The sequence below is a fragment of the Mustela erminea genome, chromosome 5, assembly GCF_009829155.1.
Source record: "Mustela erminea isolate mMusErm1 chromosome 5, mMusErm1.Pri, whole genome shotgun sequence".
Taxonomy (NCBI): Eukaryota; Metazoa; Chordata; class Mammalia; order Carnivora; family Mustelidae; genus Mustela; species Mustela erminea.
Genome location: NC_045618.1, coordinates 101156540 through 101175184, shown reverse-complemented (window position 1 = coordinate 101175184; position 18645 = coordinate 101156540). Strand labels below are relative to the sequence as shown.

The 18645-nt window shown below is 34.7% G+C and overlaps 1 protein-coding gene across 4 annotated transcripts in view; it reads left to right on the top strand.

Moving 5' to 3' along the window:
* Nucleotides 1–18645, top strand: part of TXNDC16 (thioredoxin domain containing 16) — a 112039-nt gene that overhangs the window by 78240 nt on the left and 15154 nt on the right. For all 4 annotated transcript variants that reach the window (XM_032344233.1, XM_032344232.1, XM_032344231.1 and 1 more), the window contains 6 exons: nucleotides 232–400; nucleotides 744–880; nucleotides 9535–9619; nucleotides 11340–11478; nucleotides 15508–15668; nucleotides 18309–18499. In XM_032344233.1, the coding sequence (XP_032200124.1) occupies nucleotides 232–400; nucleotides 744–880; nucleotides 9535–9619; nucleotides 11340–11478; nucleotides 15508–15668; nucleotides 18309–18499 (882 nt within the window). The remainder of the gene's footprint in view (nucleotides 1–231; nucleotides 401–743; nucleotides 881–9534; nucleotides 9620–11339; nucleotides 11479–15507; nucleotides 15669–18308; nucleotides 18500–18645) is intronic.

Here is an 18645-nt window from a genome sequence, read left to right as displayed (position 1 = left end):
ACTCTACTGGCAGATGAACATGGAAAAGGGACCCAAAAATAGAGCAGCAAAGGAGATGGGAAAATAAGCCATTTGGGGAAGGGGTTGCAAAAATCAGGGGAAGAGAGTGTCCAGTAGAAGCCATTCATGCTGATGAGAGGTTAAAAAAGAATGGGGTAAAAATGTTGTTAAGTCTACACAACTGAGTTTTCTACATTAATATTTATAAAATGTGCATTTCCTCTTGTTTAGGCACATCCACTATGCTGCTTGCTAGAGTGAACTGTGCAGATTGGTCTGATTTATGTACTAAGCAAAATGTCACTGAATTTCCTGTTGTGAAGATGTATAAGGAAGGCGAGACCCCAGTGTCTTACACTGGAATGTTAGGAACCGAAGATCTCCTAAAATTTATCCAGCTGTGAGTATTCAGCTTCTCCCTAAGACTTTTAAATTTTGAGGTCTATAAACTTAATTCCCATACTTTGTAGACACACCTTGAATAGGTTAAGGAGTAAGGAAATGAGATCACAGGATAAGGTGAAGAGAGCTTATTCCTTCACTTCAGGGGAGTTCGAGGTTGTGTTTAATGAGGGTGTTTTTTTTTTTTTAAATTAGAATAGTATTTGTCTTTATTTTGTCAGATATTTACCCTGTGGAATATAGTGTTCGTCAGTGTCAGTATGTTTTATTTATTTTTTTTTTTTGCAACCTGAAAAGTATCCTTAAAAATTAATTTTGAATATAGCTATCTATTCATTCAGCAACAGGATTTCATGCCCAGTGAACATAACATCGGTCCAAGAAGCAGAAGAGTATTTAAATGGGGAATTACATAAAGACCTGATCTCCTACTCTAGTGTGTCAGTGCTGGGACTGTTTAGCCCAAACATGACAACAGGTAAGGAGTTAGGTAATAGTTAAAAACTTGATTGCTAGTTTTTAAAAAAATGAATTAATATCTTTTTTAATGATCGAGAACTCAAATTACAGAATTTTGAAATTAAACTTGAAGGAAAAAATCCAAGATTATTTAGTTGTAAATTTATTTATTTATTTTAAAAAATATTTTATTTATTTATTTGACAGACAGAGGTCACAGGTAGGCAGAGAGGCAGGCAGAGAGAGAGAGAGGAGGAAGCAGGCTCCCCACTGAGCAGAGAGCCTGATGTGGGGCTCGGTCCCAGGACCCTGGGATCATGACCCAAGCCTGAAGGCAGAGGCTTAACCCACTGAGCCATTCAGGCGCCCCCAAATTTATTTATTTATTTAAAGATTTTATGTATTTATTTGAGAGAGAGAGAGAGAGAGAGAGAGAACATGAGGGGCAAGGTCAGAGGGAGAAGCAGTCTCCCTGCTGAGCAGGAAGCCCGATGCCAGACTCAATCCTAGGACTCTGGGATCATGACCTGAGCCAGAGGCAGTTGCTTAACCAGCTGAGCCACCCAGGTGCCCTAGTTGTTAAATTTTGGTATAATTCTTTCCCTCTTTTCTCTGTTTAACTATGTATTGCATATTTGTATATATTTTAATGTAATTGGGCTAGTGCTGTGTATCTAGGTTAGTATTTTGCAGTTTTTATTTAATATTACATGGGTGCTTTTTTCCCCTATGATTAATATTCTTCAAAATCATCATGGCTATGTATTTGGATGCATATACCATAATTTATTTAACTGTTTACCAACAAATAAGATCTGTCGTTTCACTCTTTTCTTTTTGCTATAAAGAATTTTTTAATTTATACATCTATCTGTGGAATTTAGACTGTTTAATGGGTATAGATTCCCAGTAGGAGGATAACTTTATGTTTTCTATAAGCTGTGTGTTATATGTGTTATTCATTTTTTAAAAATGGGGTTTTAGTGCTTGTCTAATGAATTACTATGAGATTTTTATGTATTAAGGATATTAGATTCTTGTTATTTTGTTTGTTATTTTCCCCCAGTTTGGTTGTTAGCTTTAATAATTTTGTATTTAGCAGTTTAAAATTTGTTTTCAAATGTATTGATTTTGAGATTTATCCACTGATTTCAGTTATAGAAAATCTCTATCAACCTTATCAGTTAAAAGTCAGTTAGTAGTCACATATTTTCTTCTTGTTTTAATTTATATTTTCTTATACTAATTTATATTGTCTTCTTGCTTTGAATATTTTTCTTTTTTAAAATTTTGATAAAATACATGTAACAAAATTTACCACCTTAACTGATTCAGCATATAGTTCACTAGTGTCAAATATATTTACATTGTTGTACAGCTAATCTCCAGAATTTTTTTCATTTTGCAAAACCAAAACCCTGTCCCTGTTCAACAGCTCTGATTTCCCTATTTCCCTAGCCCCTGAAAGCCTCAATTCTACTTTATATCTCAGTGAGTCTGACTTGTCTCTTATTGTCTGGTTATTTCACTTAGCAGGATGTCTTTAAGATTGAGCCATGTTGTAGCATGTGTCAGAATTTCCTTGCTTTTAGGGGCCTATGGGTGCACTGTTGGTTAAGCACCTGAGTCTCGGTTTGAGCTTAGATCTTGATTTGGGGTCTTGAGATAAGGCTCTGAACTTAGAGAGGCATCTGCTAGAGTTTCTCTCTTTCCCTCTGCCCCTCCCTACTCTCTCTCTCTTTCTCCTCTCTCTCTTTCAAATAAATAAATATTTTAAAAAAAGGAATTTCCTTCTTTTTAAGGGATAAGTAAAATTACATTGTATGTATATAAAACATTTTATTTATCCATTCATCTGTTAACTAACATTTGGGTTGTTTTCACCTCTTAGCTATTGTGCATAATGCTTCTGTGAACATGGGTGAACATACTGTTTTCCCTAGTGGCTGTACCATTTTATATTCCCACCACTAGTATACAAGTGTTCTGACTTCTCCACATCCTCACCAACATTGTTATTTTCTGGTTTTTTGATACTAGCCATGCTCATGGGTGTGAGGTTTTGATTTGATTGTGGTTTTGATTTTTACTTTCCTGATAAATAGTGATACTGAGCATCTTTTTATGTGCTTTTTGGACATTTGTATCTCTTCTTTGGAGAAGTGTCTATTCAAATCCTATGCTCATTTTTTAAGGAGGCTGTTGTTGAGTTGCAGGAATTCTTTATTTATTCTGTACCATAGCATGCCTTTCTACTCTTGATTGTGTTCTTTGATTTTTTTCTTTTTTAAGTCTTTAACTATTTGGATATTTTTGTGCATGGTATGAGGTTAGGGGCCAACTTTATTTTGTCTGAATAGTTAACAGTTGTCCTTTTTTCATTCATTCTTTTTTTTTTTTTGATTCCACTATCACCATATTAAATCCATGTCTGTATTTGTGTGTGTCTCTGTGTATCTGTTTAAATATTTTCTATTTTGTTCACTTTTATTTCCCTGTCAATACCTAATCTATTCATTTTTTTAAAAAGATTTATTTATTTATTTGAGAGACAGAGAACGCAAGGTGAGGGGCAGAAGGAGAGAGAGACAAGGCAGCTGCATCCTGAGCGCACAGCCCAACATGGGGCTCTATTCCAGGACCCTGAGATCATGACCTGAGCTGAAATCAAGAGTTGGACACTTAACCGACTGAGCCACCCAGGCGCACCCCTCTAATCTATTAGTTTTATAATACATGTTGAAATATATAATTGGGTCAACTCTTTTGTTTGTCTTTTATACATTTTCTTATCTTTTATTTTGCCTGTTGGCTCTTCCAGGTGAACTTTAATCATTTATACATATTGTCTAAACTTATTTGTGTTTCTGTTGCTTGTTGTATGCTTTCTTTAGTTAGTTTAGTCTATATGGAGAACGCTTCTTTTGGTTTTATTTTCCCCAGAGCCAGAGAAGATGTTCTTTTTTTTTTTTTTTTTTTTAAGATTTTATTTATTATTTGACAGAGACACACATAGAGAGAGGGAACACAAGTAGGGGGAATAGGAGAGGGAGAAGCAGGCTTCCTGCCAGGCAGGGAGCCCGATGTGGGGCTCAATTCCTGTGGGGCTCAATTCTGGGACCCTGGGATCATGACCTGAGCCGAAGGCAGGTGTTAAACAACTAAACCACCCAGACGCCCCATAGAGAAGATAGTCTTTAAAAAAAACAAACAAAAATATTGGAATCAATAAAATTAAAGACCATTTTAATGATTTTTGACTCCTTCTATGGAAGATGAGAGTGCTTTTAATTTCTTCTGTCATTTTTTTTTCTTTATATGGGCCTCTATAGTCTTGTATTATAGATCCAAATTATCAGTATTACTGAACTTCAGTATTTTTGCTTTCTCTTTCAAAAATTTTTTTGCATTTATTTTTCCAACATTTTATTATGAAAATTTTCAAACATACAGCAAAGTTGAAAGATTTTATAGTGAACATCCATATACCTACCGTCTAGATTCTTATATTGGCATTTAACTTGTACTTACTTGATTTAGCACCTACCTGTGCATCTGTCCATCCTTCCACCTGTCAATTAATCCATCTTATTTTTGGAGCATTTCAATTTAATGTTTTTTCATTCAGCTTTGAAACAGCACTTACAGCAATTAATTGTTAGTTTTACATAACATCATAGACTATAGTGTTCCTTTAATATCACAACTTCTCTATTTTTAGACTCTTATTTTTTCTAGCTTTATAGGAATGGCTTTCAGTAAGTAGTAAAGGAAGAGTACACAGGGGTTTGTTTTGTTTTTTTCTAACCAGTATTATTGTTAGAATGTTATTCTCTTGCCTTCCCATATGGATAATTCTTGAATTGACTGTGTAACAAAACCTTTAGTGTTTTTTTTTCATCACAGGTTAGCTGTTTGTATTTATCTAGCAAACCTGCCCCCTTGTTTTTCTCTAATTTAAGATGAATTTCAAATTCTGAATAAAATCTTTTAAGGATATTTTTCTGGGAAGAGTATCCCCATGTAGCATCATATCTATAGATAACAGATACTGTTAACTTATTAAATTCTGCTTTCTACAAATTTCTTTCTAGCAGTTGTTCCCCTCTATGTTGTCTTCAAAATCTTTTATTTTTTTTAAAAGGCTTTTATTTATTTATTTGACAGAGAGAGATCACAAGTAGACAGAGAGGCCAGGCGGGGGGCGGGGGGTGGGGGGCGGGAAGCAGTCTCCCTGCTGAGCAGAGAGCCTGATGCGGGGCTCTATCCTAGACCCGGAAATCATGACCTGAGCTAAGACAGAGGCTTAACACACTGAGCCACCCAGGCAGCCCTTCAAAATCTTTTAAAATAAAAGCCAAAAGAACTTACTAGAAGGAAATAATAAGAATGTGAATGCGTGTTCTGTGGCTTCCCGTCTTAAAAGGCAAAATCCTAGAGAGGACAGCTTTTTCATTTGTATTCTCTTTATGAAAAATTGTGAAGTGAATGAGTCTGTGTCTTACTCCTTTGTCTTTGCCTTTCTAATGTTTTTGCTTCTACCCATTGACTTTTTCTTCCTAGCTACCACAGGTGCTTGGTGCCCTGAGCTGGGCACCTTCCAAAAAGAATTAAGGCTTTCAGATAATAAAAAGCACAAATACAATAAAATCATTAAAACAAGAGTAAGAGTTAAGCCATAAAAGATCAGGGGATAATTGTATAGAATATTTAGAAAACACTGCAGTTGGTCATAAAACTTAACCTTAGGCAATCTGGCAGCAATCGGAAATAGAAAGATGAAATTTTTGCTTTCTTATCATCATTATATAATAAATGGCAATAAAAAACTTTTCCCTGATTGTAAATGCTGAGAGGGATTTTTCATATTTCTTTTAATGTAAAAGATATAGGGAACAATATACTTTGATCATTTATATAAATGATAAGATTTACACATAATTATCTCTTAACAAAAATCAAAAGTATAGGGGCACCTGGGTGGCTCAGTTGGTGAAGTGTCTGACTCTTGTTTTTGGCTCAGATAATGATCTCAGGGTTGTGAGATCTAGCCCTTAGTGGGGCTCTGTGCTCAGCAGGGAGTCAGCTTAGGATTCTCTCCCATTTCCACCCCTCCCTGTGTACGTGTTCACGCTTGTACTCTCTCTCTCTTCCTCCTCCCTCTTCCTCCTCCTCCCTCCCTCCATCCCTCCCAAATGAATAAGTCTTTAAAAAATAAGTCAAAAGTATAATGTTAAACAACGTAGAGATTGTTCCAGTGTGCCTGAATGATGTAATCTGGATAGGATGCCTTTTGTTATTTCACTAGATTGATTGTTCTCAGACTTTTTCAGTCAGATATTAGATTTTCTTCTTTTTGTTGTTTTTGGTTTTTGCAGATATTCATCTGATAGTTACTGGACTTTCAACATCTATTGAATGAGAAAATGTATAACAATAAAAGGCTGTTATGAATTGACTAAATTTTTATGTACAAATGAATTTTATTCACAAGAGCTGACTACTAACATTTACTGAGCACTTATTTTATATCAGATATTGGTTTATTGTTCATGTCGATTCTAATGATTTAAAGATTAATGTGGTTATCATGAGGGCTGAAGTGTCTCCTTTGTCTAATGTTGTATGTGCCAGGTCTCTTTACATGAAAGATACTTTTTTTCCCCCTTTGTAATTAGTAAGTATCTTTTGGGGATAGAATTTAAAGCTCTGTAAATGTCCTGTTTCTCATTATACTTTTGCATTCCAGTTTTAGAATCCATTGCTTGAAAGAGCTAGAACTATGGTGGTTGCCAAGTGGAAAATTTCTAACTCCCTATTCATTCTATATATGTACTAATACATTTCACATACTACTGTAAGAGCTTTTCCTTCTCATTGTTTGTTTTTCAGTATAGACACCTGAGTCCTTATTTTATTCAGTGGGTTATAATTAGTTGCTGTCACACCCCTTCAGTCAGACTCCTGTGTCCTTTCGACAAGTTTCCATCTTTTTTTGGGTATGTCTTTTTGGTACAAAATGTTCCCAGTCCCATTCCTAGAATCAGCCATTTCTCAACCAAGGGTCTAAGTTCCTTTTAGTGGGACATGGAATTTAGAAACCAAAATCTAGGGATTAGGAGTGTTTTTAGTTACTGGAGTGTTCTTGCTTTTCAACTCTTGTTGGTAGAGCTAAAAAAAAATAGATATATGTGTAGTATATGTATATGTGTGTGTGTATATAAATGTAACAATTCAGTAACATGACAGTGGGGAAAAAGCAGTATTGCTAAGTTAATGTATTTATTTTATGCAGTTAAAACATGTTTATAGATACACAACTAAATATTGGAGGTCACCATTAATATTATATCACAAATATATTTATTGTGATTTAAGAACATTCTTATTTAGATTAAATGATTTTTTTCTTATACTTGGGGTTGCAGTATATTCTGACATATATGTAGTTTTCACCAGGAGGAGAGTATGTCTGGTTTTTAAATGTTCAGAGGAAAACTGACAGTCTTGTTTGGTGGAAATGGATGTGTATCAGGTCTAGAGTATGTATGTATGTATGTATGTATGTATTTATCAAGGTCTGTAGTTTTAAATATTTCCATTGCAGAAGTAGCAAGATATATGATGAGCCTTTTAAGAAACATATTCATGGGGTGCCTGGATGGCTCAGTGGGTTAAAGCCTCTGCCTTCGGCTCAGGTCATGATCCCAGGGTCCTGGGATCGAGCCCCACATCTGGCTCTCTGCTCAGCAGGAAGCCTGCTTCCCCCTCTCTCTCTCTGCCTGCCTCTCTGCCTACTTGTGATCTCTGTCTGTCAAATGAATAAATCAAATCTTTCAAAGAAAAAAAAAAACACAACATATTCAAGGGGTGCCTGGGTGGCTCCGTTGGTTAAGTGTCTTCCTTTGGTTCAGGTTATGACCTTGGGGTCCTGGGATCAGGCCTCATATTGGGCTACCTCTCAGTGGGGAGCCTGTTTCTCCCTTTCCCTCTGCTCCTCTCCCCCATTTGTGCCTCTCTCAAATGAATAAATAAAATAATTTTTAAAAAAGAAACATATTAATGAGTAGAGAGGCTTCTGTATGAGGAAATTATATGGACATAGTATAATTTTCCACTGTTATTTATCAAAAAAAAAAAAAGAAGAAGCTGAAACAGATTCTGTCATTGTTTTAGATAATGATCATCAATTACTGACCAGAATTTAGTTCTGTTTTCTCTTAGAAATAAAAGTATAGACAGTCAGTTTTAATTGTTTACTTTTCTTCTTTCTTTCCCTCTCTCTCTTTTGTTTTTGTTTTTGTTTTGAGGGGGCAGGCAGAGGAAGAGGGAGAGAGAGAATCTTAAGCAGGCTCCATGCCCAGCACTGAGCCTGATGCAGGCCTCAGTCTCAACAACTCCAAAAATCAGGACCTGAACTAAAACCGAGAATTGGATGCTTAACTGACTGAGCCATCCAGGCCTCTTTTTGTTTATTTTTTTTAAATGAATCTTTTCTGCTTTGATGTAACACAGGCTGAAGAAAATATTTTCACAGGGTAATAGTTTCTCATGAAATTCATGGTTATAAATGAGCCCTCAATGCTGCTTACTGGCTGACTGCCACTTTAGTAACCTGGCTTTGCTACAGTGTTTCTTAATCTTGTGGAAAGTATCTATCCTTTTTAAAGAATACAGCCTTGTGGTTACCAGATGCTAACAGTGCTGATGCTCACACCATGAGCACAGTATTGACTACTTAGGTGCAGAACTTTTGGGTTCAGCATGTCCGGAGTACTAGATGCTTTAGGACTCAGTTCTTTTGTCCTCAGTTTTCTGTTTGAACTGCCATGAACCTTCCATGCAGTGCTGCACTACCATTTAGCCTTCATGTTGCAAGAATACATCATTTATATAAGTTTACCTCTGTTCTCTCATTGGTCTATGAGCGTTTAATTCAGACTTGTTTCTTGGTCATAAAATAGTCATTAACATGATCCAAAATATAATATTATTTACAAAAACATATTCAGAAAGCTACAGAAATAAATTATTTCTTACAGATAAGTAAAAAATTATTATTACAGATAACAAATTATCTGTATCCTAACAAATGAAAAAAGACAGATACACCAATTAAAGTTCAAAGGTAACAAAAACACATTACAGAAAATAGGGGAAATATAAAGACACAAATCCCTCATAATTGCAGAATCCTAACATAGATACTGTTAAAGGCCTAGAATTACTAGTCTTCTATTTTTTCTGTACATGTAAGCACTTCTAGATTTTGGGATGATAATGTATTCATCATTTCACATACACTTCTCTTTCCAGGCTATGTGTAGGACAGCTGTTTCAATTACCTTACCTTAGGAGTAAATTAAAAAGCAACAAATATTTATTCAGTAACTCTGTATGATTAGAATGCTATAAATTTGATAAATCACATTTAGAGTATATTTGTTTAGGGAACCATAATTGCATTATATCAATTTACATTTCTCTAGTAATCAAATGTCATAAAAAGAACATAGATTTATTTTAGAACTACTAAGTTATATAAGATCTACCTGTAAATATTTACCTTTATAATTAATAGTAAATTACAGCCATTTATAAGTCTGTTCATCAGTTATATAGCCCACATAATTTTAAAGGTTTCAGAGTTTTGTCTTGTCTATGTATTTATAGTGAAAGAAGATTTCACTGAAGCAGGAAACTGCCTAAAAGGATATGTTATCACTGGAATTTATTCTGAAGAAGATGTTTTAATACTGTAAGTTTATTTGGTCTTCTAATTTTAGAGAGGAAGAAGTTTGCAAGATAATATATTGTTTGTCTTTACACAGTTGATGAAGGAAAATAGGTCAGCAATATACCTAAATTTTTAATTTTCTTCAAAGAAGATCTGGGAAGTACCACCTGCATATTTAGAATTTTTAGTTATTCTTTTGCTTTAGGCTAGAGTCCCCATAGGGGTGACCTTGGATTCATGCTATTTCATCTTTCTATAAAAATTTTCCTCTTTGGGTTCTCTTACCTGCAGTTTTGGTTCTTTGGAATTATCAAAGTTTTGGGAATTTTGCATCTTGAGTGTCTGGGTTTTGATTTGCCACCAAGGTATGTATAAATATCAGAATTTTCTCATTCAGTTTTAGGCAATATAACTATACCTGATAGTGCCACCTAATTTTAAGTTATTGCAAACATACACTTAATCAGTGCTTTTTTTAACCACATAAGTTGCTTTATTTGTAGAGTGTGGGAGTCCTATGAACTACCAGATATTTCAGTTGGTTCAGAATGAAGGACTGAATCGAAAATTTGGAGATTAGTAATGCATACACAATACATACAGTAATACATGTACATCACATTCTGCATTAATGGCTTATTTTCAGGTGCAAGTGGAGTTAAGTCCCAATAATTTGTCTTGCTTACCTCCTGACTGTAATATTCCTAATTGTCATTTGAGCTTACATCTTTCATCCTGAACACTGGTGACATATGCCCTTCGTGATTAAGCTCTCTTTCTATCCATGAAAGCAGTAACTTGTCAAGTAAATCCTGAACTCCAGATCTTTAGAAAATATGAAGCCTATTCACCTGACATAAGGAAGTCACCCACTGTCTTGTACTCTGCTGTCATTGTGCATTTAACTGTGGTCCAAGAGTTGGGCCAGTAGTTTTCAGAGCACGTTTTATTTGTAACCAACTGATCACCTAAGAGAGTCTTCCAGGTAATTTGAAGACTGGACCCTCTACTAATGTTTATGTATTATAACATCTATACTTTGTTTTATCATCAATTGAGATTTTACATGATATATATGTGACTACCTCACTGGTTGTTTCACACCAAGCATTTTTTTCTATTTAATTTAGTGATTCCCCTCTTTTGTTAGCAAAAGTAGTGGTAAGAAGTGGCAGATTGGGGCTTTGTCGCAGTGGAGAGAGCATAGACTTTGTATGAGGGGCACCTCCGTTTGAAGCCTAGCTGGGCCATTTATCACTCTCTGAGTCCTGGTGTCCTTCTCTATCAAGTGCAGGTAATAGTGGTCTCATGTAGGGCCATTCTGAGGGTTAAATGAAAACTAAAGGTGCCTGAAAGAGTGCTTGGAAAATAGTAGGTTTCTAGTAAATGCTTGTCTCCTGCTCAGCAGTATGGTGAGCTGTCCAGAAAGGTCGATAACCATGCAGCATGTTCCTAATCCTGTTTAGACATTTTCTTGTTGGGTAAGTTGTCTAGAGAAAAAGAAAATCTGGCTAGGTTTTTATCTGTTGCTTTCTTTTAATCTAGGTTGTCAAGGCTCCTGCACTTCCTCAGATAGCCTCATACAGAACTCAAGTTTGCCAGGAAATCGAGTTCATTTTTTTCTCTAGTAATAGGGCTTCCCCATTTGCTACTTCCCACTCTGACCTCCCGGACTAATTGTTTATGTTTTTGATGACTTGCTATATTTTATTGGAAATCTTAATACTACATTTCTTCATAGGTCAAATAAATATGCTGCAACCCTTCCAGCCCTGCTGCTGGCCAGACACAAAGAAGGCAAAATAGAGAGCATTCCATTAGCTAACTCCCCTGCACAAGACATAGTTCAAATAATAACAAATGCATTACTGGAAACATTTGTGAGTATATTTTATAATACGGATATTATTTAAAATAGGAAAATCTAGACCAGTTAAAAATAGTCTGTTTTAATACACCATTTTCCAGCTGTTGTTGGCACAGGGCATGATGTCTTGTGAGCTGAAGATTCATTGGATTGCTGTTTTAGTCTTCACTCATTATGCACACAGCTTCTGTAGTCCACTGCCAACAGTTGACATGTCTTTGGATTATTTTTACTGCCGAGACTAGTGTAGCTGATGACCAGTTGAAGGAAGTACTTAAAACTAGGCTGAAACTTGGTGCATATATAAAGCACGTGGATTCTGGAGAGTCATACTACTCAGCTTCAGATCCTTGCTTGATTCCTTGCTGGCTCTTTCTTAACTTCTCTCTGCCTCACTTGCCATGGGTGTAAAATGCAGGTGGTCGTCGTAGCACCTTAAGTCGTAGAGACTTAATTGTGAAGACTAAGTGAGACAGGTATATGGTGTTATGTGTCATATTTGGACCCTGGTGAGCATTCAACAACTGTTAGCTAGTATTCTTACTACACAGTTTTGAACAAAATAGTATCTTATGAAAAGCCTTTTCCACTGCTTCCTTTGAAAATAGTGAACTCAAGGGCACAACAGTTGTAACCTATATTTCTCAGTTTCCGTTGTTTTTGTATTTATATTAAACATAGCTGGAATATTGTAAATATATACTTTAATGCATTTCTTTTTTTTTTTTAAATTTTCAAAGATTTATTTATTTGACAGAGAGAGATCACATACAACTAGGCAGAGAGAGAGGAGGAAACAGGCTTCCTGCCGAGCAGAGAGCCTGATGCGGAACTCAATCCCAGGACCCCAAGATCATGACCTGAGCTGAAGGCAGAGGCTTAACCCATGAGCTACCCAGGCACCTTACTTTTCTGCATTTCTAAAGTGACATAAGAGGCATTACTATCAGCGATAAATACTGAATGAATATCCTCCTGTTATGTTTTTTGCCATGATGATCTAAATAACATTATATTTTAGGCTCAGATTAACAGCTGTAGTCTTTATTAAATCTTTTTGTGATCTTGGTTCTGTTCCCTCCCTTCTTCCCATTAAAGTTACAGGTTATAATTAATCAAATCATTAATATTTTCAGGATGTAGGTTTCCAAATTATTAAGGTGACATTTTTGTATTTAATTACATGTTATTAAATAAATATTTCCTTAGCCATATACATAGTATAATATTTTTGGAATTATTATAAGCCTTTGCCTTCTTTCTCCCAGATAATACAGAGAACTGTTAAGAGAAGAAAATTGGAATCAACCATAACCTCCTTGACAAAATTTAAATGGAAGAAATATTTTCCCAAACTTTAAAAAAAAAAATTCCATGTGTATCTATGATTTTCTTTTTATATTAAGGCATCTATCCACCAAGAAATGAAGATATACATACTGTTTTTTTAAATATCTGTATAATATTCTGTTGCACTGAAAAAACCCAAAACTTATTTAATTTCCTGTTGGTGAATATTTAAGTTGTCTTTAGTTTTGTTTTACTCAGGGACTAGACTTGTTTGTAATCTTTGGGTGTTTCCATGATTACATACTCATGGTAAATTCACACGATTCAAATTGCTAGTCCAAAGGGCATGCACATGTTTAAGGCTGCTGATACTTGTTCCTGTTGTGCCTGAGAGGAGATTGGAACATTTTGCTCTTTCATCTGTGCTTGACTGATGGATAAAACATTTTTATTTTTTTAAAATTTATTTTGTATTATTTTTATTTTTTGTATTTATTTATTTATTTATTTATGGTATCTGTGATATCCTTTAAGGCTGAGAAACTTGGGGGCAAACGTAACTATCAGACTCTGTTCGTAAGTTAAGCATTGGGGCAGTGTTTCTTGTTTATAGTGTTTGGGTTTACAGTGTTGGACTAAAAAACCAACAGCTGTAATAAAAATTGTTTTGCTTTTAGTTTATGACCTTCCCATAAATTCTGAAACCCTCAAGTGGTTATTAAATGTCTTAAAGCTGCCCTGTGTTGGAGATTTAAGTCTAGAGTATGTAGCTGTCAGCCAGCCAGCTGCAAGCTTATCTCCTGACCTGCTCTAAGGTGCTAGAAAGACTTTGGTTTCTTCATCTGGATAGGAAGCAGAAATGGGTGACCAGATAGTTATTTTTTTGTGTGGTATCCAGTTTTTATTTTAATGAACGTGATGATAAATTAGCTTAGGTAAATAATGCTCAAATCTGAAATACACAATAATGAACTATATAAGCAATCATCTATCCAAGGCTGTCACATTTAAATATAGTTTAATAACACTTGACTCAGATATGTTAAGTTCCTTTAACTATGCTTTGAATATGGATAAGTTATAGCCTCTTGTATACTGATAGCCAAAGGACACCTTCCAATTACCATGTTTGATGACCTTTTCTATAAGTAGCAATCAAAGTTATTAACAATGGTTTTTCTTTTCAAAATCTCTTTTCCGCTGGCTTTTGCAATCCAGTTCTCCTTCAACCATCTCGCCACTCTAGAATTCCATCTTCAACCTTCAGTGTTTTTCTTTTTTCTGTTATTCTTTCTTTGGGAAATTTTATCCATACCCATAATTTATACCATCATTATACCTACTGATGATTCCTAAATCTGAGTTTCTGATCTTTTCACCTCAACTCACAGAATTCTTGGGTCTTTCTTCCCTAAATGCCTCTCACCGGTCTGTTCTTTCACAGATTTGTATTCTAGTTAGTCATCTTTCTAAAACAGGCATAACCATGTCACTCATTTGATACAAGATCTTCTCAGAATTTGTGGGAGCTAGAACACCTATCAAGGCATTTTCCCATCTGGTCTTACAGCCACATTTGCCTCTTGCATGCCGAAGTCTGGCCGACTTCACTCCCACTGTTCCCAGATGGTATGAATGCTTTCACACCTCTCTGCCTAGCCCCATGAAGCTCCCTATATCTGGAATCCCAGCTCTAGCACATACCTTCTTCGGTCAAGATCTTATTTCTTGCCCAAGACCAGATCACTTCTAAAATCATCCATGGGCTCCCCTACTTGTTTTTTTTTTTCACTTAATTTTATTGTCATACATTTAATTTTCTTGGATCACAGCAGTTTATCTGCCTGTCTGCTCCTTTAGAGTAGGAGCTCTTTGAGGGCAGGGAAAGTGTGTTACTTTTTTCTGATTCAGTATGCAGCATAACATTGTGAACTTTGTAGTGGGGGTTCCATCTCCCCTAATGTTTCAGATCTGTTCTGCTGGCCTGGTGAAATCTGTCAATTTTAGGAAGGGGATATAACCTGTGTAGAAGATTAAAGATAATAATTAATATGAGAAGACAACTTGGGGAAATTTGGAGAAGAGGGGATCTAAGATTTAAGTCATGAAAGAGGAAGGTCTGAGAAGAGGATTTCGAGTGTAAAAGAGTAAGAATTAGAAGAAAAGTGAGAATTTGCAAAGTGGCTTCGAGAACTAAATAAGGAAAAGTACATACCAGAGTTTGGTATTTGAGCTTTGCCTGAACAGAAATGAAACTGAAATTTTTATTGTTTAAACATGTTTTTTGATTATATTAATTATGCTAAAATCATAATATTGAAACAAAATAAGATTTTTATTTTAAGTAATTATAGTTGTTGAAGGATTAGATCTTTAAAACTCAGCATTTTTTTCCCTATAAAAATTGTATGTTAGATACAATGAGAGTTTTGTTTGTCATATGTTTGCCGTCTGATCTGGTCCAGATTTTAGCATAAGAAATCATTAGAAGCATTCCATCCTTGTAAAACAGGGAACTCTTTTATCTTCAAGTTAGCTTTATTTTGGAAATAACTCATTGAGATAAAGTGAGCTTAAATGAAAAGCTCTTACTATTCATAGTCAATAGTCAGTATAGCAAAATCTCCACTTAAAATATGTTTGAATTCCATTTTACAAACTAAAATTGCATGAGTGATTTGGACATTATTTTCTATTTTATGTCTCATCATTCTCCATGTTTTTTCTTTCTTTCTTTTTTTTTTTTCAACAGCCAGAGATCACTGTGGAAAATCTTCCTATTTATTTAAGACTTCAGAAACCATTACTTATTTTATTCAGTGAGGGCAGCATAAATCCTCAGTATAAAAAAACAATGTTGATGCTGGCAAAAGATAAACACTTGGATTCACTTACCCCCTGCTGGTTAAATCTGTAAGTATATTCTTATTTTTTAATATGTAAAAGGTAAGAAACTATAATGATTACATTTTTAAAAAAGATTTTTATTTGTTTATTTGACAGAGACAAAGAGACAGAAAGAGAGGGAACACAAGCAGAGGGAGTGGGAGAGGGAGAAGCAGGCTCTCCGCTGAGCGAGGAGCCTGATGGGGAACTCAGTCCTAGGACCCTGGGATCATGACCTGAGCCAAAGGCAGACACTTAACTGACTGAACCACCCAGGCGCCACATACATTTTTTTTAGAAAATGAAACTCTCTATCTTTGGAGTTAATATAATGGGACCAGTGTATGAGTTATGATATTTTAGTAACTAAACTTCCTCATATGGTCTAAGATGACCTTATTCTGGATTGAATTGTTTTACAATGAATTTTTTATTTTGCTGAATGTTATTTTTTTTCAGGTGTATATAGGTATAATTGACAATATTGTAAGATATTTAAAGTGTACATCATAGTGATTTGATACATGTATACATTGTGGAAGGATTCCTCCATGTAAATTGACATTAATTACCTTGCATTTTATATATATATATATATATATATATATATATATATATATATATGGTGGGGGAAGGAATAAGAACATTTAAGTTCTCAGCAATTTTCAGTTATATAGTGTTCACAACTATAGTCACCATGTTATATACATTAGATCTTCAAAACTTACTTATTCATGTTACAGCTGAAAGTTTGTTTCCTTTTCCCAACCTCTTCCTATTTCCCCCAACCCTGAGTTCTGGGCAACCACTTTTCTACTCTGCTTCTGTGAGTTTGACTTTCTAATTTTTCACGTAAGTGATTCCATGCAGTACATGTCTTTCTCTCTCTGACTTATTTCACTTGGCATAATGTCCTCAGAGTCCTTCCATGTTATAGGAAATAGCAGGATTTTCTTCTTTCTCATGACTGATTAATATTCTGTTGTATCTGTACCACATCTTCTTCATTCATCTTTTGACAGACACTTAGGTTGTTTCCCTATCTTGGCTGTTAAACAAATAATGCTGCAATAAACATGGGAATGCATGTGTCTCTTCACTATCTTGTTTTCATCTCCTTTGGATAAATACCCAGAAGTAGGATTGCTCGATCAGATGGTAGTTCTATTTCAGTTTTTTGAGGAACCACCTTGCTGTCTTCCATAGTGTCTGTACCAATTTATATTCTCACCAATAGTGTACAAGGGTTACCTTTTCTTTACACTTGTTATCTTTTGTCTTTTTTATACTAGCTGTTTTAACAGGGTTGAGGTGGTATCTCATTGTGGTTTTGGTTTGCATTCCCTAATTTCCCTAATTAGTGATGTTGAGCATCTTTTCAGACATACAGACAATGGCCATCTGTATGTCTTCTTTGGGAAAATGTCTATTTAGATCCTCTGCCCATTTTTTAATTGGATTGTTTGTGTTCTTTGGTGTTACGGGAGTTCCTTAGTTATTTTAGATATAAACCCTTTATCAGATAGATGATTTGCAAATATTTTCTCTCATTCCAAAGGTCGCCTTTTCATTTAGTTGATGGTTTCCTTTGCTATGTAGAAGCTTTTTAATTTGATGTGGTCCACTTAAATTTGTTTTTACTTAGGTTTCCTTTTGGTGTCATACAAATTTTAAAAAGCAGTAACTTTTCTGATTTTAAAGGTAATTGATGTCCACTGAAGCAAATACAGAAAAATAAACATTGTGATATTTTGGCATTTTTCTTCAGTTCCTTTTTCTGTACTTTTATATTTTTAAAATGCAACCTATTATGTTACAGATAATTTTCAGTGCATTTGTCTGCAATATTTTCTGTTATGTTTTCTAAATGTATGGCTTGTGTTCGATTTAATGTCTGAACACAGTTCACATAAATACACACTATTTGTTGTTCAAATTCATCAAATGAAAAGACATTTATTACAAGAATGGGACAATATACATTTTTTTTTTTTTCTGTGAAGAGATCACCAACAGTACAACATACTACTTAAGACAAAAATTTCCCAGGGCTTTGTAGATATCTCAGAGTAAAACAGTATTTTCCATGAAAATATTTTTATGTTTTAGGAACATAAAACATTTTGTTCCTGTTTTAGGAAACCTAGGTATCTTAAAAGTTGTGGTTTTTGTGTATGGCCGAACTTTTAAAAAAATATTTTTAATTTGAAATTAACCCCTTTATTTCTGAGGAAAAAGAACTTTATTTGGAGAAGTATTTATTATAAATATCTTACTATTTTATAGTTTGTAACCATTTAATTTTTAAGCTGATAAGTGATCTGATACTTGGCTCAACTTTGGGAGGAATCTATTGATTTTATCAAACCCAAATTGACAAATCTTTGAACTATGACTGGTTTTCATGAAAATAGTCACTGACTACCTTTGTTTTTTCCTCCTAAGAGAAACACAATGCTCATGTTAAAAGAAACTCATTTCTGAGTTTCTAACTGAATCTGATTACTGATAACATAGTTATAGACCTCTTGGATTTTAGGATATCTTTTTATAAAATAAACCTAATGATATGATACTATATTTAAAGTTTAATGTTCTACATTCTGTTGTTTTCATAATTTTATTATAAAAAGCAATACTAATGGATTCAATTGCTCCCTTTTGCAGAAAGAATACTCCTGCAGGACGAGGAATCTTACAGGCATATTTTGACGCTCTGCCTCCCCTTCCTCTTATTGTTGTGGTCAATCTGCATTCAGGTGGCCAAGTATTTGCATTTCCATCAGACCAGGCCATCAAGGAACAAAACCTTTTATTGTGGCTGAAGAAACTAGAAGCAGGACTTGAGAGTCATATCAGTAAGTTTTCTGTTTTAATACACAGAGTTCTCTGTTTTCATAGATTTTTAGACTTGAATTATAGCTAATAAATGCTAGAATGAGTTGATTGTAATGTTTGTAAGTATCTTAAATATTAATATGTTATAGCATTGTCCATGGAGCAG